At 40.6% G+C, this 23,455-nt stretch overlaps 1 protein-coding gene and 8 non-coding genes across 9 annotated transcripts in view; 8 read left to right on the top strand and 1 right to left on the bottom strand.

The window, feature by feature from the left end:
* The first annotated feature begins 610 nt into the window (after positions 1 to 610).
* Positions 611 to 683, top strand: trnar-ucg. The gene has a single exon. It is a non-coding gene; the product is annotated as a tRNA-Arg (tRNA).
* A 995-nt stretch (positions 684 to 1,678) lies between these two features.
* Positions 1,679 to 1,751, top strand: trnar-ucg. The gene has a single exon. It is a non-coding gene; the product is annotated as a tRNA-Arg (tRNA).
* Positions 1,752 to 3,096: 1,345 nt separating this feature from the next.
* On the top strand, positions 3,097 to 3,169 carry trnar-ucg. The gene has a single exon. It is a non-coding gene; the product is annotated as a tRNA-Arg (tRNA).
* Positions 3,170 to 3,455: 286 nt separating this feature from the next.
* On the top strand, positions 3,456 to 3,528 carry trnar-ucg. Its single transcript has one exon. It is a non-coding gene; the product is annotated as a tRNA-Arg (tRNA).
* A 1,000-nt stretch (positions 3,529 to 4,528) lies between these two features.
* trnar-ucg lies at positions 4,529 to 4,601 on the top strand. Its single transcript has one exon. It is a non-coding gene; the product is annotated as a tRNA-Arg (tRNA).
* Positions 4,602 to 5,229: 628 nt separating this feature from the next.
* Positions 5,230 to 5,302, top strand: trnar-ucg. The gene has a single exon. It is a non-coding gene; the product is annotated as a tRNA-Arg (tRNA).
* A 1,161-nt stretch (positions 5,303 to 6,463) lies between these two features.
* Positions 6,464 to 6,536, top strand: trnar-ucg. The gene has a single exon. It is a non-coding gene; the product is annotated as a tRNA-Arg (tRNA).
* A 986-nt stretch (positions 6,537 to 7,522) lies between these two features.
* Positions 7,523 to 7,595, top strand: trnar-ucg. The gene has a single exon. It is a non-coding gene; the product is annotated as a tRNA-Arg (tRNA).
* Positions 7,596 to 16,777: 9,182 nt separating this feature from the next.
* LOC120060368 (transmembrane protein KIAA1109 homolog) overlaps positions 16,778 to 23,455 on the bottom strand; it is a 145,935-nt gene continuing 139,257 nt past the window's right edge. The window contains exons 84-85 of the mRNA XM_039009639.1: positions 22,842 to 23,001; positions 16,778 to 17,813 (exon numbers count right to left, since the gene is read on the bottom strand). Coding sequence (XP_038865567.1) covers positions 17,579 to 17,813; positions 22,842 to 23,001 — 395 coding nt within the window. The 3' untranslated portion in view covers positions 16,778 to 17,578. The remainder of the gene's footprint in view (positions 17,814 to 22,841; positions 23,002 to 23,455) is intronic.

Genomic DNA, 23,455 nt, shown 5'->3' on the forward strand with positions numbered 1-23,455 from the left:
GTTAATTTAGACTTGTTTGCAATTTCCTGAAATAAGTCTTTGTTCTTGTTGCTTTGAAATGCTAGGATATTGTTATGCAACTTCAATGATCTAAGAATGCGAGACCCGTGAAATATTGTGTCTGATTCTGCATCACAAGATTGAGGGATAGCGTCTCTTCATACTTGTTCAATATCACTAGCTTTCCTCATTCGGACCGGTTCACAATTTTGATGTCTATTGTTGCAAAACAACGTCTGAATGATGTCATATAGGATTATGTGGAGTAGAGTGTGTCGCCTAATGGATAAGGTGTTTGACTTCAAATCAGAAGATTGAGGGTTTGACTCTCCTCGTTGTTGTTTAATTTCATTAGCTCAGCTATTTTGGACATGTTCGCAATTTCCCGAGATAAGGCTTTGTTCTTCTTGCTTTGAAAAGCTAGGACATTGTTATACAATTTAATAATCTAAGAGTGCGAGGTCTGATTCTGCATCACAAGATTGAGGGATAGCGTCTCTTCATACTTGTTCAATATCACTAGCTTTCCTCATTCGGACAGGTTCGCAATTTTCATGTCTATTGTGGCAAAACAACGTCTGCATGATGTCATATAGGAGTATATGTAACAGGCTGCGTGGCCTAATGGATAAGGCGTCTGACTTCGAATCAGAAGATTGAGGGTTCGAGTCCCTTCGTGGTCGTTTAATTTCATAAACTCAGTTATTTAGACTTGTTTGCAATTTCCTGAAATAAGTCTTTGTTCTTGTTGCTTTGAAATGCTAGGATATTGTTATGCAACTTCAATGATCTAAGAATGCGAGACCCGTGAAATATTGTGTCTGATTCTGCATCACAAGATTGAGGGATAGCGTCTCTTCATACTTGTTCAATATCACTAGCTTTCCTCATTCGGACCGGTTCACAATTTTGATGTCTATTGTTGCAAAACAACGTCTGCATGATGTCATATAGGATTATGTGGAGTAGAGTGTGTCGCCTAATGGATAAGGTGTTTGACTTCAAATCAGAAGATTGAGGGTTTGACTCTCCTCGTTGTTGTTTAATTTCATTAGCTCAGCTATTTTGGACATGTTCGCAACTTCCCGAGATAAGGCTTTGTTCTTCTTGCTTTGAAAATGCTAGGACATTGTTATACATATTTAATAATCTAAGAGTGCGAGCTGAATGGTCTGATTCATGCATCACAAGATTGAGGGATAGCGTCTCTTCATACTTGTTCAATATCACTAGCTTTCCTCATTCGGACAGGTTCACAATTTTGATGTCTATTGTTGCAAAACAACGTCTGAATGATGTCATATAGGATTATGTGGAGTAGAGTGTGTCGCCTAATGGATAAGGTGTTTGACTTCAAATCAGAAGATTGAGGGTTTGACTCTCCTCGTTGTTGTTTAATTTCATTAGCTCAGCTATTTTGGACATGTTCGCAATTTCCCGAGATAAGGCTTTGTTCTTCTTGCTTTGAAAAGCTAGGACATTGTTATACAATTTAATAATCTAAGAGTGCGAGGCCTGAGTAATATTGTGTCTGATTATGCATCACAAGATTGAGGGATAGCGTCTCTTCGTACTTGTTCAATATCACTAGCTTTCCTCATTCGGACAGGTTCGCAATTTTCATGTCTATTGTGGCAAAACAACGTCTGCATGATGTCATATAGGAGTATATGTAACAGGCTGCGTGGCCTAATGGATAAGGCGTCTGACTTCGAATCAGAAGATTGAGGGTTCGAGTCCCTTCGTGGTCGTTTAATTTCATAAACTCAGTTAATTTAGACTTGTTTGCAATTTCCTGAAATAAGTCTTTGTTCTTGTTGCTTTGAAATGCTAGGATATTGTTATGCAACTTCAATGATCTAAGAATGCGAGACCCGTGAAATATTGTGTCTGATTCTGCATCACAAGATTGAGGGATAGCGTCTCTTCATACTTGTTCAATATCACTAGCTTTCCTCATTCGGACCGGTTCAGCAATTTTGATGTCTATTGTTGCAAAACAACGTCTGCATGATGTCATATAGGATTATGTGGAGTAGAGTGTGTCGCCTAATGGATAAGGTGTTTGACTTCAAATCAGAAGATTGAGGGTTTGACTCTCCTCGTTGTTGTTTAATTTCATTAGCTCAGCTATTTTGGACATGTTCGCAATTTCCCGAGATAAGGCTTTGTTCTTCTTGCTTTGAAAAGCTAGGACATTGTTATACAATTTAATAATCTAAGAGTGCGAGGTCTGATTCTGCATCACAAGATTGAGGGATAGCGTCTCTTCGTACTTGTTCAATATCACTAGCTTTCCTCATTCGGACCGGTTCACAATTTTGATGTCTATTGTTGCAAAACAACGTCTGAATGATGTCATATAGGATTATGTGGAGTAGAGTGTGTCGCCTAATGGATAAGGTGTTTGACTTCAAATCAGAAGATTGAGGGTTTGACTCTCCTCGTTGTTGTTTAATTTCATTAGCTCAGCTATTTTGGACATGTTCGCAATTTCCCGAGATAAGGCTTTGTTCTTCTTGCTTTGAAAAGCTAGGACATTGTTATACAATTTAATAATCTAAGAGTGCGAGACCCGTGAAATATTGTGTCTGATTCTGCATCACAAGATTGAGGGATAGCGTCTCTTCATACTTGTTCAATATCACTAGCTTTCCTCATTCGGACCGGTTCACAATTTTGATGTCTATTGTTGCAAAACAACGTCTGAATGATGTCATATAGGATTATGTGGAGTAGAGTGTGTCGCCTAATGGATAAGGTGTTTGACTTCAAATCAGAAGATTGAGGGTTTGACTCTCCTCGTTGTTGTTTAATTTCATTAGCTCAGCTATTTTGGACATGTTCGCAATTTCCCGAGATAAGGCTTTGTTCTTCTTGCTTTGAAAAGCTAGGACATTGTTATACAATTTAATAATCTAAGAGTGCGAGGCCTGAGTAATATTGTGTCTGATTATGCATCACAAGATTGAGGGATAGCGTCTCTTCGTACTTGTTCAATATCACTAGCTTTCCTCATTCGGACAGGTTCGCAATTTTCATGTCTATTGTGGCAAAACAACGTCTGCATGATGTCATATAGGAGTATATGTAACAGGCTGTGTGGCCTAATGGATAAGGCGTCTGACTTCGAATCAGAAGATTGAGGGTTCGAGTCCCTTCGTGGTCGTTTAATTTCATAAACTCAGTTTATTTAGACTTGTTTGCAATTTCCTGAAATAAGTCTTTGTTCTTGTTGCTTTGAAATGCTAGGATATTGTTATGCAACTTCAATGATCTAAGAGTGCGAGACCCGTGAAATATTGTGTCTGATTCTGCATCACAAGATTGAGGGATAGCGTCTCTTCATACTTGTTCAATATCACTAGCTTTCCTCATTCGGACAGGTTCGCAATTTTCATGTCTATTGTGGCAAAACAACGTCTGCATGATGTCATATAGGAGTATATGTAACAGGCTGTGTGGCCTAATGGATAAGGCGTCTGACTTCGAATCAGAAGATTGAGGGTTCGAGTCCCTTCGTGGTCGTTTAATTTCATAACTCAGTTATTTAGACTTGTTTGCAATTTCCTGAAATAAGTCTTTGTTCTTGTTGCTTTGAAATGCTAGGATATTGTTATGCAACTTCAATGATCTAAGAATGCGAGACCCGTGAAATATTGTGTCTGATTCTGCATCACAAGATTGAGGGATAGCGTCTCTTCATACTTGTTCAATATCACTAGCTTTCCTCATTCGGACCGGTTCACAATTTTGATGTCTATTGTTGCAAAACAACGTCTGAATGATGTCATATAGGATTATGTGGAGTAGAGTGTGTCGCCTAATGGATAAGGTGTTTGACTTCAAATCAGAAGATTGAGGGTTTGACTCTCCTCGTTGTTGTTTAATTTCATTAGCTCAGCTATTTTGGACATGTTCGCAATTTCCCGAGATAAGGCTTTGTTCTTCTTGCTTTGAAAAGCTAGGACATTGTTATACAATTTAATAATCTAAGAGTGCGAGGCCTGAGTAATATTGTGTCTGATTATGCATCACAAGATTGAGGGATAGCGTCTCTTCGTACTTGTTCAATATCACTAGCTTTCCTCATTCGGACAGGTTCACAATTTTGATGTCTATTGTTGCAAAACAACGTCTGAATGATGTCATATAGGATTATGTGGAGTAGAGTGTGTCGCCTAATGGATAAGGTGTTTGACTTCAAATCAGAAGATTGAGGGTTTGACTCTCCTCGTTGTTGTTTAATTTCATTAGCTCAGCTATTTTGGACATGTTCGCAATTTCCCGAGATAAGGCTTTGTTCTTCTTGCTTTGAAAAGCTAGGACATTGTTATACAATTTAATAATCTAAGAGTGCGAGGCCTGAGTAATATTGTGTCTGATTATGCATCACAAGATTGAGGGATAGCGTCTCTTCGTACTTGTTCAATATCACTAGCTTTCCTCATTCGGACAGGTTCGCAATTTTCATGTCTATTGTGGCAAAACAACGTCTGCATGATGTCATATAGGAGTATATGTAACAGGCTGCGTGGCCTAATGGATAAGGCGTCTGACTTCGAATCAGAAGATTGAGGGTTCGAGTCCCTTCGTGGTCGTTTAATTTCATAAACTCAGTTAATTTAGACTTGTTTGCAATTTCCTGAAATAAGTCTTTGTTCTTGTTGCTTTGAAATGCTAGGATATTGTTATGCAACTTCAATGATCTAAGAATGCGAGACCCGTGAAATATTGTGTCTGATTCTGCATCACAAGATTGAGGGATAGCGTCTCTTCATACTTGTTCAATATCACTAGCTTTCCTCATTCGGACCGGTTCACAATTTTGATGTCTATTGTTGCAAAACAACGTCTGAATGATGTCATATAGGATTATGTGGAGTAGAGTGTGTCGCCTAATGGATAAGGTGTTTGACTTCAAATCAGAAGATTGAGGGTTTGACTCTCCTCGTTGTTGTTTAATTTCATTAGCTCAGCTATTTTGGACATGTTCGCAATTTCCCGAGATAAGGCTTTGTTCTTCTTGCTTTGAAAAGCTAGGACATTGTTATACAATTTAATAATCTAAGAGTGCGAGGTCTGATTCTGCATCACAAGATTGAGGGATAGCGTCTCTTCGTACTTGTTCAATATCACTAGCTTTCCTCATTGGGACAGGTTCGCAATTTTCATGTCTATTGTGGCAAAACAACGTCTGCATGATGTCATATAGGAGTATATGTAACAGGCTGCGTGGCCTAATGGATAAGGCGTCTGACTTCGAATCAGAAGATTGAGGGTTCGAGTCCCTTCGTGGTCGTTTAATTTCATAAACTCAGTTTATTTAGACTTGTTTGCAATTTCCTGAAATAAGTCTTTGTTCTTGTTGCTTTGAAATGCTAGGATATTGTTATGCAACTTCAATGATCTAAGAATGCGAGACCCGTGAAATATTGTGTCTGATTCTGCATCACAAGATTGAGGGATAGCGTCTCTTCATACTTGTTCAATATCACTAGCTTTCCTCATTCGGACAGGTTCGCAATTTTCATGTCTATTGTGGCAAAACAACGTCTGCATGATGTCATATAGGATTATGTGGAGTAGAGTGTGTCGCCTAATGGATAAGGTGTTTGACTTCAAATCAGAAGATTGAGGGTTTGACTCTCCTCGTTGTTGTTTAATTTCATTAGCTCAGCTATTTTGGACATGTTCGCAATTTCCCGAGATAAGGCTTTGTTCTTCTTGCTTTGAAAATGCTAGGACATTGTTATACAATTTAATAATCTAAGAGTGCGAGGCCGTGAGAATATTGTGTCTGATTCTGCATCACAAGATTGAGGGATAGCGTCTCTTCATACTTGTTCAATATCACTAGCTTTCCTCATTCGGACAGGTTCACAATTTTGATGTCTATTGTTGCAAAACAACGTCTGAATGATGTCATATAGGATTATGTGGAGTAGAGTGTGTCGCCTAATGGATAAGGTGTTTGACTTCAAATCAGAAGATTGAGGGTTTGACTCTCCTCGTTGTTGTTTAATTTCATTAGCTCAGCTATTTTGGACATGTTCGCAATTTCCCGAGATAAGGCTTTGTTCTTCTTGCTTTGAAAAGCTAGGACATTGTTATACAATTTAATAATCTAAGAGTGCGAGGTCTGATTCTGCATCACAAGATTGAGGGATAGCGTCTCTTCATACTTGTTCAATATCACTAGCTTTCCTCATTCGGACCGGTTCACAAATTTGATGTCTATTGTTGCAAAACAACGTCTGAATGATGTCATATAGGATTATGTGGAGTAGAGTGTGTCGCCTAATGGATAAGGTGTTTGACTTCAAATCAGAAGATTGAGGGTTTGACTCTCCTCGTTGTTGTTTAATTTCTTTAGCTCAGCTATTTTGGACAGGTTCGCAATTTTCATGTCTATTGTGGCAAAACAACGTCTGCATGATATCATATAGGAGTATATGTAACAGGCTGCGTGGCCTAATGGATAAGGCGTCTGACTTCGAATCAGAAGAATGAGGGTTCGAGTCCCTTCGTGGTCGTTTAACTTCATAAACTCAGTTAATTTAGACTTGTTTGCAATTTCCTGAAATAAGTCTTTGTTCTTGTTGCTTTGAAATGCTAGGATATTGTTATGCAACTTCAATGATCTAAGAATGCGAGACCCGTGAAATATTGTGTCTGATTCTGCATCACAAGATTGAGGGATAGCGTCTCTTCATACTTGTTCAATATCACTAGCTTTCCTCATTCGGACCGGTTCACAATTTTGATGTCTATTGTTGCAAAACAACGTCTGAATGATGTCATATAGGATTATGTGGAGTAGAGTGTGTCGCCTAATGGATAAGGTGTTTGACTTCAAATCAGAAGATTGAGGGTTTGACTCTCCTCGTTGTTGTTTAATTTCATTAGCTCAGCTATTTTGGACATGTTCGCAACTTCCCGAGATAAGGCTTTGTTCTTCTTGCTTTGAAAAGCTAGGACATTGTTATAATATTTAATAATCTAAGAGTGCGAGGTCTGATTCAGCATCACAAGATTGAGGGATAGCGTCTCTTCATACTTGTTCAATATCACTAGCTTTCCTCATTCGGACCGGTTCACAATTTTGATGTCTATTGTTGCAAAACAACGTCTGAATGATGTCATATAGGATTATGTGGAGTAGAGTGTGTCGCCTAATGGATAAGGTGTTTGACTTCAAATCAGAAGATTGAGGGTTTGACTCTCCTCGTTGTTGTTTAATTTCATTAGCTCAGCTATTTTGGACATGTTCGCAATTTCCCGAGATAAGGCTTTGTTCTTCTTGCTTTGAAAAGCTAGGACATTGTTATACAATTTAATAATCTAAGAGTGCGAGGCCTGAGTAATATTGTGTCTGATTCTGCATCACAAGATTGAGGGATAGCGTCTCTTCGTACTTGTTCAATATCACTAGCTTTCCTCATTCGGACAGGTTCGCAATTTTCATGTCTATTGTGGCAAAACAACGTCTGCATGATGTCATATAGGAGTATATGTAACAGGCTGCGTGGCCTAATGGATAAGGCGTCTGACTTCGAATCAGAAGATTGAGGGTTCGAGTCCCTTCGTGGTCGTTTAATTTCATAAACTCAGTTAATTTAGACTTGTTTGCAATTTCCTGAAATAAGTCTTTGTTCTTGTTGCTTTGAAATGCTAGGATATTGTTATGCAACTTCAATGATCTAAGAATGCGAGACCCGTGAAATATTGTGTCTGATTCTGCATCACAAGATTGAGGGATAGCGTCTCTTCATACTTGTTCAATATCACTAGCTTTCCTCATTCGGACCGGTTCACAATTTTGATGTCTATTGTTGCAAAACAACGTCTGAATGATGTCATATAGGATTATGTGGAGTAGAGTGTGTCGCCTAATGGATAAGGTGTTTGACTTCAAATCAGAAGATTGAGGGTTTGACTCTCCTCGTTGTTGTTTAATTTCATTAGCTCAGCTATTTTGGACATGTTCGCAATTTCCCGAGATAAGGCTTTGTTCTTCTTGCTTTGAAAAGCTAGGACATTGTTATACATATTTAATAATCTAAGAGTGCGAGGTCTGAGTATTCTATGCATCACAAGATTGAGGGATAGCGTCTCTTCATACTTGTTCAATATCACTAGCTTTCCTCATTCGGACAGGTTCACAATTTTGATGTCTATTGTTGCAAAACAACGTCTGAATGATGTCATATAGGATTATGTGGAGTAGAGTGTGTCGCCTAATGGATAAGGTGTTTGACTTCAAATCAGAAGATTGAGGGTTTGACTCTCCTCGTTGTTGTTTAATTTCATTAGCTCAGCTATTTTGGACATGTTCGCAATTTCCCGAGATAAGGCTTTGTTCTTCTTGCTTTGAAAAGCTAGGACATTGTTATACAATTTAATAATCTAAGAGTGCGAGGCCTGAGTAATATTGTGTCTGATTATGCATCACAAGATTGAGGGATAGCGTCTCTTCGTACTTGTTCAATATCACTAGCTTTCCTCATTCGGACAGGTTCGCAATTTTCATGTCTATTGTGGCAAAACAACGTCTGCATGATGTCATATAGGAGTATATGTAACAGGCTGCGTCGCCTAATGGATAAGGCGTCTGACTTCAAATCAGAAGAATGAGGGTTCGAGTCCCTTCGTGGTCGTTTAATTTCATAAACACAGTTAATTTAGACTTGTTTGCAATTTTCTGAAATAAGTCTTTGTTCTTGTTGCTTTGAAATGCTAGGGCATTGTTATGCAACTTCAATGATCTAAGAATGCGAGACCTGTGAAATATTGTGTCTGATTCTGCATCACAAGATTGAGGGATAGCGTCTCTTCGTACTTGTTCAATATCACTAGCTTTCCTCATTCTGTCATTCAGACAGTTTCACAATTTTGCTCTCTATTGTTGCAAATCAAAGGCTGTATGATGTTATACGTAGTAGACTGAGTGGCCTAACGGATAAGACATCTGACTTCGAATCAAAAGATCGAGGGTTTGAGTCCCTTCATAGTTGTTTAATATCATTTGGACGTGTTCCCAATTTCTCTAAATAAGACATGGTTCCTGCTGCTTGGAAAAGTTTCAACATCGTTATTGCTATATATATTTAATATAATGCATCAGACGATTGATAGATAGAGTCTGTTAGTAGATTAGATAAGTTCCCAAGTTGTCTACATAAGACATGTCTCGTTTATGGGAAAATATAGGATATTGTTATATAGCTTTAATAATATCAGACTGTGCGTCCTAATGGTTAACGTGTCTGATTCTTCATCACAACATTGAGGCATAGAGTCCAATCGTAGTTGTTAAAAATCACTAGCTTTCCTCATTTAGATAGGTTCCCAATATTCCATTTATTTTTTTATTATCAAAGGCTGTGTAGCCTAATGCATAATAAGTCTGATTCCGGATATGGTGTAAGGGGGTTCAAGTACCTTTGTGGTTTTTAGATATACTTATTTAGACAGGTTTCCAAAATCCCTACATAAGACCTGTCCTTTCTTGCAAAGAAAATGCTGTACATTGTCATATAGGATCAATAGTTGTAGACCTTGTGACATAATGGATAAGGCGTCTGTCTTTGAAACAGAATATGGAGGGTTTGAGTCCCTTTGTGGTGGATTAATTTCACTAGTTCGGCTTATTTGGACATTTTCCCTAAATAAGACGTCTCTAGTTGCTAAGACATTGTTATATATTCTTTTATAAAGCATTTAAAATGTGTCTAACTGCAGCTCAGAAGATTTGAGGGTTCAAGTCCCTTTGTAGTTGTTGTGGAAATTTACCACCAAGGACTAAACTCAAAGTAAATGAATCAATCTTTATTATCATGGCCTGAGAGGTTCACAAACTCAATCCAAACTTGATGAAAACGACGTTCCCTTTCAGTCCTTATATACTGCTACACAAACAAGTCATATAAGCATGATTTACATTTTTCATTATTAACATTGGTTCCTGCATGTGACTGACCCCTGCATGTGACCTTGAAACTGAAATAATCCTCTTGGTTCCCAGAGCAATGTTCTGGGTGTACTGCCAAATTGCTTATATAGTGATAGTGAGGATTTCTCCCACAATCAATCAGTCACTTGTATGAACCCAACCGAGTTGGTTATTAGAAAAGCAGAATTTATGCTAAACATACGATCTGATAAACACGAACATAAACATTCCTTCACATGGTCTTTATACACTGCTCAAAAAAATAAAGGGAACACTAAAATAACACATCCTAGATCTGAATGAATGAAATATTCTTATTAAATACTTTTTTCTTTACATAGTTGAATGTGCTGACAACAAAATCACACAAAAATGATCAATGGAAATCAAATGTATCAACCCATGGAGGTCTGGATTTGGAGTCACACTCAAAATGAAAGTGGAAAACCACACTACAGGCTGATCCAACTTTGATGTAATGTCCTTAAAACAAGTCAAAATGAGGCTCAGTAGTGTGTGTGGCCTCCACGTGCCTGTATGACCTCCCTACAACGCCTGGGCATGCTCCTGATGAGGTGGCGGATGGTCTCCTGAGGGATCTCCTCCCAGACCTGGACTAAAGCATCCGCCAACTCCTGGACAGTCTGTGGTGCAACGTGGCGTTGGTGGATGGAGCGAGACATGATGTCCCAGATGTGCTCAATTGGATTCAGGTCTGGGGAACGGGCGGGCCAGTCCATAGCATCAATGCCTTCCTCTTGCAGGAACTGCTGACACACTCCAGCCACATGAGGTCTAGCATTGTCTTGCATTAGGAGGAACCCAGGGCCAACCGCACCAGCATATGGTCTCACAAGGGGTCTGAGGATCTCATCTCGGTACCTAATGGCAGTCAGAATACCTCTGGCGAGCCCATGGAGGGCTGTGCGGCCCCCCAAAGAAATGCCACCCCACACCATGACTGACCCACCGCCAAACCGGTCATGATGGAGGATGTTGCAGGCAGCAGAACGTTCTCCACGGCGTCTCCAGACTCTGTCACGTCTGTCACATGTGCTCAGTGTGAACCTGCTTTCATCTGTGAAGAGCACAGGGCGCCAGTGGCGAATTTGCCAATCTTGGTGTTCTCTGGCAAATGCCAAACGTCCTGCACGGTGTTGGGCTGTAAACACAACCCCCACCTGTGGACGTCGGGCCCTCATACCACCCTCATGGAGTCTGTTTCTGACCGTTTGAGCAGACACATGCACATTTGTGGCCTACTGGAGGTCATTTTGCAGGTCTCTGACAGTGCTCCTCCTGCTCCTCCTTGCACAAAGGCGGAGGTAGCGGTCCTGCTGCTGGGTTGTTGCCCTCCTACGGCCTCCTCCACGTCTCCTGATGTACTGGCCTGTCTCCTGGTAGCGCCTCCATGCTCTGGACACTACGCTGACAGACACAGCTCGCATTGATGTGCCATCCTGGATGAGCTGCACTACCTGAGCCACTTGTGTGGGTTGTAGACTCCGTCTCATGCTACCACTAGAGTGAAAGCACCGCCAGCATTCAAAAGTGACCAAAACATCAGCCAGGAAGCATAGGAACTGAGAAGTGGTCTGTGGTCACCACCTGCAGAACCACTCCTTTATTGGGGGTGTCTTGCTAATTGCCTATAATTTCCACCTGTTGTCTATTCCATTTGCACAACAGCATGTGAAATTTATTGTCAATCAGTGTTGCTTCGTAAGTGGACAGTTTGATTTCACAGAAGTGTGATTGACTTGGAGTTACATTGTGTTGTTTAAGTGTTCCCTTTATTTTTTTGAGCAGTGTATATACTTATTTAGAAAGGTTTCCAAAACCGCTACATAAAAACTGTAATTTTTTGCAAGGAAAAGACATACAGTGGGGCAAAAAAGTATTTAGTCAGCCACCAATTGTGCAAGTTCTCCCACTTAAAAAGATGAGAGAGGCCTGTAATTCATCATAGGTACACTTCAACTATGACAGACAAAATGAGAAAAAAAAATCCAGAAAATCACATTGTAGGATTTTTAATGAATTTATTTGCAAATTATGGTGGAAAATAAGTATTTGGTCACCTACAAACAAGCAAGACCTGTAACTTCTTCTTTAAGAGGCTCCTCTGTCCTCCACTCGTTACCTGTATTAATGGCACCTGTTTGAACTTGTTGGCCCACTCCTCATTTTGGCCCACTCCTCCATACAGACCTTCTCCAGATCCTTCAGGTTTCGGGGCTGTCGCTGGGCAATACGGACTTTCAGCTCCCTCCAAAGATTATCTATTGGGTTCAGGTCTGGAGACTGGCTAGGCCACCTTCAGGACCTTGAGATGCTTCTTACGGAGCCACTCCTTAGTTGCCCTGGCTGTTTGTTTCGGGTCGTTGTCATGCTGGAAGACCCAGCCACGACCCATATTCAATGCTCTTACTGAGGGAAGGAAGTTGTTGGCCAAGATCTCGCGATACATGGCCCCATCCATCCTCCCCTCAATACGGTGCAGTCGTCCTGTCCCCTTTGCAGAAAAGCATCCCCAAAGAATGATGTTTCCACCTCCATGCTTCACGGTTGGGATGGTGTTCTTGGGGTTGTACTCATCCTTCTTCTTCCTCCAAACACGGCGAGTGGAGTTTAGACCAAAAAGCTATATTTTTGTCTCATCAGATCACATGACCGTCTCCCATTCCTCCTCTGGATCATCCAAATGGTCATTGGCAAACTTCAGACGGGCCTGGACATGCGCTGGCTTGAGCAGGGGGACCTTGCGTGCGCTGCAGGATTTGAATCCATGACGGCGTAGTGTGTTACTAATGGTTTTCTTTGAGACTGTGGTCCCAGCTCTCTTTAGGTCATTGACCAGGTCCTGCCGTGTAGTTCTGGGCTGATCCCTCACCTTCCTCATGATCATTGATGCCCCACGAGGTGAGATCTTGCATGGAGCCCCAGACCGAGGGTGATTGACCGTCATCTTCAACTTCTTCCATTTTCTAATAATTGCGCCAACAGTTGTTGCCTTCTCACCAAGCTGCTTGCCTATTGTCCTGTAGCCCATCCCAGCCTTGTGCAGGTCTACAATTTTATCCCTGATGTCCTTACACAGCTCTCTGGTCTTGGCCATTGTGGAGAGGTTGGAGTCTGTTTGATTGGGTGTGTGGACAGGTGTCTTTTATACAGGTAACAAGTTCAAACAGGTGCAGTTAATACAGGTAATGAGTGGAGAACAGGAGGGCTTCTTAAAGAAAAACTAACAGGTCTGTGAGAGCCGGAATTCTTACTGGTTGGTAGGTGATCAAATACTTATGTCATGCAATAAAATGCAAATGAATTACTTAAAAATCATACAATGTGATTTTCTGGATTTTTGTTTTAGATTCCGTCTCTCACAGTTGAAGTGTACCTATGATAAAAATTACAGACCTCTACATGCTTTATAAGTAGGAAAACCTGCAAAATCGGCAGTGTATCAAATACTTGTTCTCTCCACTGTATATGTCTTAAAACAGTCAAATAAAACCTATACAGCTGTGTGATTAACTTGGTTCCCTGTACAGCCTGGGCATTTTCACCGGTCTATCTGCAATGTGTGGAAGAAATTGAGAAAGTATGTAACATACTGTAGTTAGTTAAGCAGTCATTTATACAAATGCACTTCTGCCATACAATCTTAAGTGTTACTAAGTGTGTACACATTTGAATGTTTTAATTAAAATCTTACCATCAAAATATTCCTCTTCTGCACTTTCTTGAGGCAAAGTCATCAATGTGTTTCCCCATGTCATGATTGATGCTCATGATGGCCAGACCACTCAAACGTTCCTGTGACATGGAAGACCTCAGATAGCTTTTGATGAGCTTTCATTTTGAAAACCTCCTCTCTGCCGATGCTACTGTTACTGGTAGAGTGACTGCAATTCTAAGGGCTATCCAAAGGTTAGGATAGAGTTCTTCCTGGTTTTTCTCACAGAGAAAGGGAAGAAGCTCAAAGGCAGTCATCTTATCTGATGGCAGATCAGGTGAATTCTGAATCTCGTGTGCCAGATCCATTCCACTGATGTCATTTCTGAAGGTTAGAGTGTTTTCAACTTCCATGCAGTGAGCCTTTAAAGATTCACTGGACATCTGAGAGGCAGTGCTGAAGTTCAGCAGCACTCCATATTTGGTTTTCACCTGGTCGAGTGTTTCAAATCTCTCATCCATGGATGTCACAGCAGTCGACCACAATGTTGAAGTAGTTGACTTCAAGGTTTTTCAGTGCATCAGTCACTGGTTCATCAGGAGCCTCATAGCTGAAATGCTGCTTGCTGTTTGTCAGTCTCTTCTCTTTAAGAACAGCCTCCACATAATTTTTTCACAAATGCTTTTGGCTGTTGTCTGGGCCTCAGAGAATCCAGTTTCCCGGTATGTATTGAGGGAGGCCTTTGATTTGAGATTAAATTCACTGCGATATCCAACTGCATTGAGGCGGATTGGAGGAGCTCGTTCACCTCGTTTGTCATTTTCATTATCTCACACCATACGATACAGCAAATCAAGAAGCGGTAGGCCCAATTTCCTCTGCAAGTGCTTGTGCCTCCACTTTGGCTACAGGATCGTTGATCGTCTGTCTGGCTTCCAGTAATGCCTCCCGAACCTCAGAAGCCTGATACCTGATTGCATGAACACTTTGGAGCCTACTCTCCCATCTTGTTTCACTCCATGACTTCATGGTTATGTTCACGTGTTTCTTCAAAACACTCAATCTTTGTGTGCCAGCTGAAAAGAAGGTGAAGAGCTTTTGCACATGCCCAAAAAAAACAATTGCATCTTTTGAAGATTTGGCAGCATCTGCAATGACAAGGTTAAGAGTATGTGCGCCAGATGGGACGTAAACGACTCTGGGATGTTTTTTTGAGCAGTCTGGCTTTACTCCTAGGTGCTTGCCCTTCATGTCGGACCCATTATCATAAGCTTGAATTCTGCAATCTTCACATGGAATCTTTAACTCGTTCAGCTTATATAAGATGACAGTGGACATCTTGTAACCTCAACATTCAGCAAAGCCGAGGAAGTGTTCCTTGATTTCTGGCTTTCCCTTTAAAGCCACGCTTCTCAGAAAATTGGACATTTGCTCCTGGTGACTAATGTCAGGTGTACAGTCCAAGATAATGGAGAAGTACTTTGAGTTTCTTACTTGAGTTACTATTGCTTCCAGAATCTTGTCACTAAAAATCTGTATCAGCTCATTCTGTGTGCGCTTCCCAAGGTAAAGAACATGTGTCTCTCCATCTTTAATTTTGCTGAGATGATTTTCCATAACGGTGTCAAATTTAGCCAGTAATTCAACCTCTTTTAGGAAGTTTCCATTATCTGGTTGGAAGAGTTTGTCTGATGAACACCTGAATGCTAGGTTTGTTTCAGCCAGAGACTGGGTGATACTTATTAAACGTGTATGGACATCCCGCCATCTCTTTCTTTCAGCCTCCAAAATTGTCATTTGTATCTGGTCAAGAGTCTGTCCCCGATTTAGGCGCAGATCAAGTTCTCTTCACTTAATCATATTGTTTGTGTGTTCAGGACTACCCTCATGGTGTTTCAGAATGGCATTTATATTTGACCAGTCATTCACACCTTCCTTTATTATTTTGTAGTCTTTTGTAGAAAAGCTTACAACAAAAACAATACACAGCGTTTTAGTATGAAAGCAACAAGAGACATGTCTTATGTAGGGAAATTGGGAACCTGACATGTCTCTTGTCTCTTGTAGGATATTGGTATTTAGGTTTGTTATTCAGTTTGCGTGCCCTAATCGATAAGGCATCTGATTCTGCATCAGAAGATTGAGCGATAGTGTTTCTTTGTAGTTGTTTCTTTGTAGTAGTTTTCCTAATTTAGACACTTTTCCTACATAAACCATGTATCTTGTTACCAGTAAAAGGTAGGATATTGTTATGTAGGTTGAATAACCAGAGACTGCGTGGCCTAATGGATAAGGCATACGATTCACAATCTGAAGAGTGATGGTTTGAGTACCTTTGTGGACCATTTATCTACTGTTGATACTTAGAAAAATGACATTGTCATGTATTTGAACACACTGTGTAGCCTAATGGAGTGTGACTTTCAATCAACAAAAAAAATGAGGTTCTTTGTGGTTGTTTAATTTAACTAGCTGTCCTCATTTAAACAATTTCCCTACTTAAAAGGAAAACTCCACCCAAAAACGATCTATTGGCATTTGTTTCATTAGTACATTATTGACAGTCCCAAAATGTTGTACTTGTCAGCAATCAAATTTTCAAGATACGTAACTTTCAAAATACAGAAATTAGCCCCAAATGATTTCTGTATTTTGAAAGTTTGCATAACTGTAGCAAAATATCTGCAGGATAGTCTGAACAGAACCCACAAGAGGTCTTGAGTATTGTATAACTTTTCTCTCTCGCGCACAGTTATCGGAGGCCCAGGTAAAATGGTGCAGCAATATCAGTCGACATCACAAAGCAAGTCCACCTTTTCCGCCGCTTAATTCTGCCAGTCTTTTCCTTCCTCACCAACGCACAATTAAAAATGAAAAACATACACAGCATTAAACAAATGGGAACTTGCCTCACAATGAGGGGATGTGAGTGCCACAGGAGATAAGACTGAGGAAGTGAAATTAGGCAGGCTGATACAAAGATCTGGATCAAAGCCACTGGAATATCTTTCAAAAGTTGAAATACTTCATGTGGAATTAGCTCAGAAAACAAGGTAAAGCATATTTAGAGAGCAACACAACTTCTGTCACTTGCCTCAAATCTAGGAAATCTGAGAAATAACAGTAGGCTATATAAGACAATAAAGTCAGATGTAAAATAGGATGGCAATGATTTTATTATGTTAAGAAATCAACACATTTAAGAAATTCACAGTTATTTTATATACACTGGTCTATTGCACATATTAAAAAAACAGGCTTGACACACCCAGCTCACATGGGTTATAGACTATACATTTCAGATACCCATTAAATTAAGAAAATAAAACAAAATAACCATTGTTTATCGTTACAATACATCTTATCACATGTTTTAGATTGACCGAAGTGGATCTGAACGATCCAATGCTTTTTTGTTAATAGGAACCATCTTTTCCAAAAAACGTTGTCATTGGGATGAATTTAGAAAAACTGATGATATTGCTCTTTCCAACCTTACCATGTGTTTGTTCCATTGGAAACAAAGCCACAGACAATGATTTAGAAGTACCCCCCACAGAAAAAGTTAATGAACCTCCAAGAAGGATAATAAACGATATCTTCAATTTGTTCTGATAACACCATATAAAGCATGTATAGCATATAATCCATGTTGGGGTTTTTCAGGGTTATCCTTTTAAGCAGCCAAATAAGACTTCACTTACTACTTTGTTCAAAATATACATAAAAACAGTGCAAAACTTTCAGTCAAAACCCATAGTGGCATGCACCACTGTAAACATCTATGCCTAAATTCACATGGCTTAGCGGTAAATGCGCCTATGACAAATGCACAGTAGTCAAGGAAATATCCAGTGTTTCCAGTTATCCAGTGTTTTGTTCATTGAGGATTTACTGTCTGACCTCCAGCTTTTAAAGTGTTGTGTTAGAACATATGGCTGTATGAGTTAGTGCTCGTCTTTGTCTCGTCCCATCTTCTCCTTCTTCTCCTTCTTCTCCTTTTCGTCCTGCAGGGCCGTGCCCAGTTTCTTGATGAGGACAGAGAGGACCTTGTCCAGGGGGTCCATCACCCCCCTCTGGAGCCATTTGGGAATTGTAGTCCTTGCGTGGTGGAAGCCTAGCTTCTGCAGAATGTAGTCCACGCCGACAGGATCGATCTTCCGTCCCGTCCAGGAGATGAGCCTATGGAAATTGATAATTAAGACTGAGTCAAGAAACCCACAGATGTATGGACAAAAGGGTTTACGTTTAGGGTATAGGCCTAAAAGTGGGCTTATGGAGTAGTTGAAATGCTCAGGTGAGGGGTTAAGGAGTCACAAAACACAGGGATCAATTACACATACTACAAATGTACTGTATTGTTAGTTTGGAAAAAAGTGTTAAGTTCATGTTTTATGTATCCCTATATTTCTGTTATTACAGGGCTATCACTCAGTCAAGAGTGCACCTGCGCGGGAAGTCTTGTTGTTGATGGACCTAGCCTTGAGTGGAATGGCTACCTTGTACTGTGTTCATACAGTATAGTAAACTTTGTTAAACTGGAACCTTGTCGTTGAGTCATTTCGAGTTAACATTGGTAGCAGAGGATGGCTAATAACTGTGCCACCTCGCTTCGACGAGAAGAGGTGGTACGAAAGTTGGAAAAATGAACTTGGAATCTGGACACGGGTTACTAATCTGGACGCGAAAAAGCAAGCACTTGCGGTGGTTTTATCGTTCGAGGGAAGAGCGAGAGATACAGCACTGGAAATATCTGTTGAGGATTTGAACAAGGATGATGGTATGGGAACTTTGATCAGAGCACTGGATTCTGTATTTCTTAAAGAAGAGAAAGACCGTGCCTACGAGGCATATTCAAACTTTGACAGTGTTACGAGAGATATTTCGGTTGCAATGACGGACTACATCATTGACTTCGAACAGAGGTACAATAGGATGCGCAAGTACGACATGGTTCTCCCGGATGCAGTGTTAGGGTTCAAGTTGCTAGATACTGCCTGTCTAGATGGTAGGGAGAAACAGTTAGCTTTGACTGCTTGTACTGGGCTGACTTTTGCATCAATGAAGTCGGGACTAAAAATAATTTTGGGTGAAAAGACGTCTGTCGCGCCAATAACAGATGGAATGCAAGTGAGTGACGCAGCATATTACACTGAGCAGCAGAGAAAAGGCAACAAAAAGTCACGTTCTCAAGACAACCAGAAGAGGGCGCCATTTCCCGGCACAAATCCACCGGACAAATATGGAAGGAGATCAAAATGTGCTATTTGTCAAAGCACTTACCATTGGGTTAAAGACTGTCCTCATAAAAATGAACAAGTTAAACTAACAGAGGAAAATGTAAACACAGAGATAGAGCAGTGTAACATTACACTGTTTTCAAACGAATCTGCTTCTGATACTGAGATTTTTATAGTTGAATCCTTAGGATCTGCTGTGATTGATACTGCATGTACACGGACAGTGTGTGCTGCAAAATGGCTTGATAGCTATGTCAGTGAACGAAATATGGAAGTAGTACAAAATATGATTGACACACGAAGCAACAGAGCTTTCAAATTTGGAGATGGGAGAATTGTCCATTCTACCAAGAGAGTTAAGATACCAGCAAAAACTGGTCAGACAAAGTGTTACATTGAAACAGAGGTGGTCCCTGCAGATATTCCCTTAATATTAAGCAAAGCTTCCCTCAAGAAGGCAGAGGCTGTACTAGACATAAAAAATGACAAGGCAGTGATGTTTAAACAACCAGTGACTCATGAAATTACTACCTCAGGCCACTATTATGTAAAAATTTTAGACAAAGATATCATCCATGCAAAAATGAGATTCTGACTGACACAGAGCACATGGAGATTCTGACAGTCACAGAAAACATGAACACAAAAGAAAAACACAAAGTATTGTTAAAGCTTCACAAACAGTTTGGGACATGCTACAGTTGACAGACTTCAGAAGTTACTCAGCAGTTCAGGGAATAATGATGATGAGAGTATTTCCATTCTACAGCAGATAGTTAACAGTTGTGAGACATGTCAAAAATACAGTAAACATAAGCCCAAACCAGCTGTTGGTTTGCCACTGGCTTCCAAGTACAATGAAACAGTGGCTGTAGATCTACATGAGTTAGGACCAAGTGTGTGGTATCGTCACATAATCGACCACTTCACACGCTTTAGTGCTGGAAGCATTGTGAATACAAAGAAACCCAGTGACATCATCAAGCACTTCATTCATTCCTGGATAAGTGTCCATGGCCCGCCCCAGAAATTGTACAGTGACAATGGAGAAGAATTCAATAATAATGAAATAAGAGAAATGGCAGAGAACTTCAACATGGAAGTAAAGACAACTGCTGCATACAGTCCATGGAGCAATGGACTTATGGAGAGACACAATCAAACACTCACAGAGATCATGCTGAAAGTGAAGCAAGACAATGGATGTGACTGGAAAACAGCCCTAGATTGGTCTTTGATGGCAAAAAACTCAATGCACAATGTTCATAGCTACAGCCCATACCAACTAGTGTTCGGGCAGAACCCTAATCTTCCCTCTGTACTGGTTGACAAGCCACCAGCACTAGAAGGGACCAGTGTGAGTGCATGGGTGGGACAGCACCTTTCAGCACTACATGCAGCGAGAAAAGCATTCACTGAAGCAGAGTGCTCAGAGAGAATTCGCAGGGCTCTGCGTAAACAGCTACGACCCACCGATGAGAAGTACGAAACTGGAAACAAAGTGTACTACAAACGAGTTGACTGTCAAGAGTGGAAAGGACCGGGAGTAGTCATTGGCCAAGATGGTGTGGTGATATTTGTGAGGCACGGAGGCATCATTGTCAGGGTGCATCACTCAAGATTGCGGAAAGTAAATGATCAATAAGATAGAGGGGCTGTTGCTGAGAATCAGTCTCCTAATGAAAATGACAAAAATGACACAGTAACAGACACAAACCTACCAGATGTCGCATCCAATGATATGCACATGATATGGAAACTGACACAGAAAATGGAGCAGAGACCTTCAACCATGCCACAGATAATACTGTTGAGCGTTCAAATGAGGAAAACATTCAACAACAGCCACATGTGTTAAGAGAACATGGTTGTTCCAATCTGAAAACTGGAGAAACTGTTAAATACATGGACAGAGAAAGTGGTAATCCACATACAGCAACCGTCATTGGACGAGCAGGAAAAGCAAAAGGAAAACACCAGAACTGGTATAACTTGCAGTACTCTGAACCAGCTACACTTTCTGGTACAACAGGGTCAGCTGAGCTGTCACTTGTAGATAATCTCAGAATTGAACCAATGGAAAATCGAGAAAAAGAGAATGACATTCAAAATGATGATGTACTTGAAACAAAGGACGTGTCATTTGACTCAGCTAAGCTAGATGAGCTCAGTAATTGGAGGAAAAATTGAGTGTTTGAGGAAGTCAAAGACATTGGCCAAAAATGCGTCTCAACAAGGTGGGTGTGTACCCTTAAAGAATCCTTAACTGGAATAGTGCCTAAAGCACGTCTAGTGGCTAGAGGTTTTGAGGAGCTGGCTGCTAAAGAACTCCCAAAAGACTCACCAACATGCGCCTCAGAGTCACTCAGATTGCTGATGTCAGTGATCTGCCAGAAAAAATGGAAACTTAATTCCATAGACATCAAATCTGCATTTTTGCAGGGACCAGAGCTGTCAAGGAACATTCACATCCAACCTCCGCCTGAAGCTAAAAGCGAAGGAACACTGTGGAAACTAAAAAAGTGTGTGTATGGCCTGGCAGATGCATCACTCTACTGGTACAACAAAGTCAAGGCAACAATGCTGAATACGGGTGGAAAAATGTCACATGTGGATCCTGCAGTCTTCTATTGGCTTGATCAAGACTGCAATGTGACTGGAGTACTTGCCTGTCATGTTGATGACTTTATCTGGGGTGGCTCACAGACCTTTGCTACAACTGTGATTCCACACCTCAAAGCTGTTTTCCAGGTTGGCCGTGAGGAGCATGATAATTTTTGTTATGTTGGCATAGAGTTTATTACAGTTGATGGAACAATACTGATGCAACAGGAGAGCTATATCAAGAATCTTCAACCCATTCACATGGATTATTCAAGAGCCGTACAAAGGAATTCCCCTCTATGTGGAATTGAAGCTGACCAATTGAGGTCAAAGATAGGACAAGTTTTATGGGTTGCTAGAAAAAGTAGACCTGATGTAATGTTTGATGGTTGCAACTTGGCATCTAACACAAAACACGCCACTGTACAAACCATTCATGAGGCGAACAAAGTTGTTCGTAAACTGAAATCACAACAAGTGACTTTAAAGTTTCAGCATGTTGGAAAAGATGACTCTTTGAAACTAGTTGTCTTCAGTGATGCTTCGCTAGGGAACCTTACAGATGGAGGCACACAAGGTGGACATTTAGTCGTGTTAATGGGTGAAGGAGGAAGATTCTCACCTATCTGTTGGCAGTCAAAAAGGATCAGAAGGGTTGTCCGAAGCGGGCTTGCTGGAGAAACACTTGCTCTTTTGGATGGAATTGACAATGCTATCTTTCTTGCAACTCTGTTCTCAGAGCTTACCACTGGTGAGACAAAACGGCACTTTCTACCTGTAGTTTGTGTCACTGACAACTACTCATTAATTGATGTTGTGAAGTCAACCAAGTCTGTCACAGAGAAAAGACTTCGTCTTGAGATTAGCAGCATCAAGGAACTTATTCAAGCAGAGAATCTGTGGTCGACCACAAAGGAACAGCTTGCTGACTGTCTGACTAAAAAAGGAGCATCCGGTCTTTTGCTCCTACAGGCTCTCAGTAATGGAAAGTAGCAGCTTGAGTAATACTAATAAAAACTGTCACACAACCCATTTCTAATGAAGAACTTGAATAATACTTGGACATTTAATTACGTTGTTGATGTTTTATTTGTCTTTAAAGAAAAGGGGAGATTGTTAAGTTCATGTTTTAAGTATCCCTATATTTCTGTTATTACGGGGCTATCACTCAGTCAAGAGTGCACCTGCGCGGGAAGTCTTGTTGTTGATGGACCTAGCCTTGAGTGGAATGGCTACCTTGTACTGTGTTCATACAGTATAGTAAACTTTGTTAAACTGGAACCTTGTCGTTGTGTCATTTCGAGTTAACAAAAAGTGTCTGCACAGTGGCATATATTATTGGTCTGAGGGCTTGGGTCTGGTTTACCGGAGTGTGGGCTCCAGGTGCCAGGTGTTGCACATGAATTCTCTCCAGTCCACCGTGGTGTAGTTGATGCCTTCCTCCTTGTCTGTGGAGTTCTCATCATGCAGGGCTGTCGGGCTCTTCTGGCCAGGCCGAGTGGCAAAGATCCGGGGGTTGAAAAGGGCTGCAGACCAGGGAAGGGGGGGGAGAGAGAGTTTGTGTGAAACTATAGAGTGCCTTGGTTCTCCATGTTCTTCTATGACTACTAGTTCCTAAAACAAAGAGCACCTTTAATTTAGCTTCAATGATATTTTAGTTGTACCTACATTGCTCTTTTTTTCTATATAAAGTTAGCAGTGAAAGTTATCATGTTTCATGAGCTGAAAAAAAATAATAAAAAAAACAGAAATGTTCCATATGCACAAAAAGCTTATTTCTCTAAAATGTTGTGCACAAATTAGTTTACTGTTAGTGAGAATTTCTTCTTTGCCAAGATAATAACCCATCTACCTGACAGGTGTGGCATATCAAGAAGCTGATTAAACAGAATGATCATTACACCTTGTGCTGGGGACAATAAAAAGCCACTCTAAAATGTGCAGTTTTGTCACACAACACATTGCCACACATTGTCTTAA

Source organism: Salvelinus namaycush, chromosome 15 (genome assembly GCF_016432855.1).
Source record: "Salvelinus namaycush isolate Seneca chromosome 15, SaNama_1.0, whole genome shotgun sequence".
In the NCBI taxonomy this organism is placed as follows: Eukaryota; Metazoa; Chordata; class Actinopteri; order Salmoniformes; family Salmonidae; genus Salvelinus; species Salvelinus namaycush.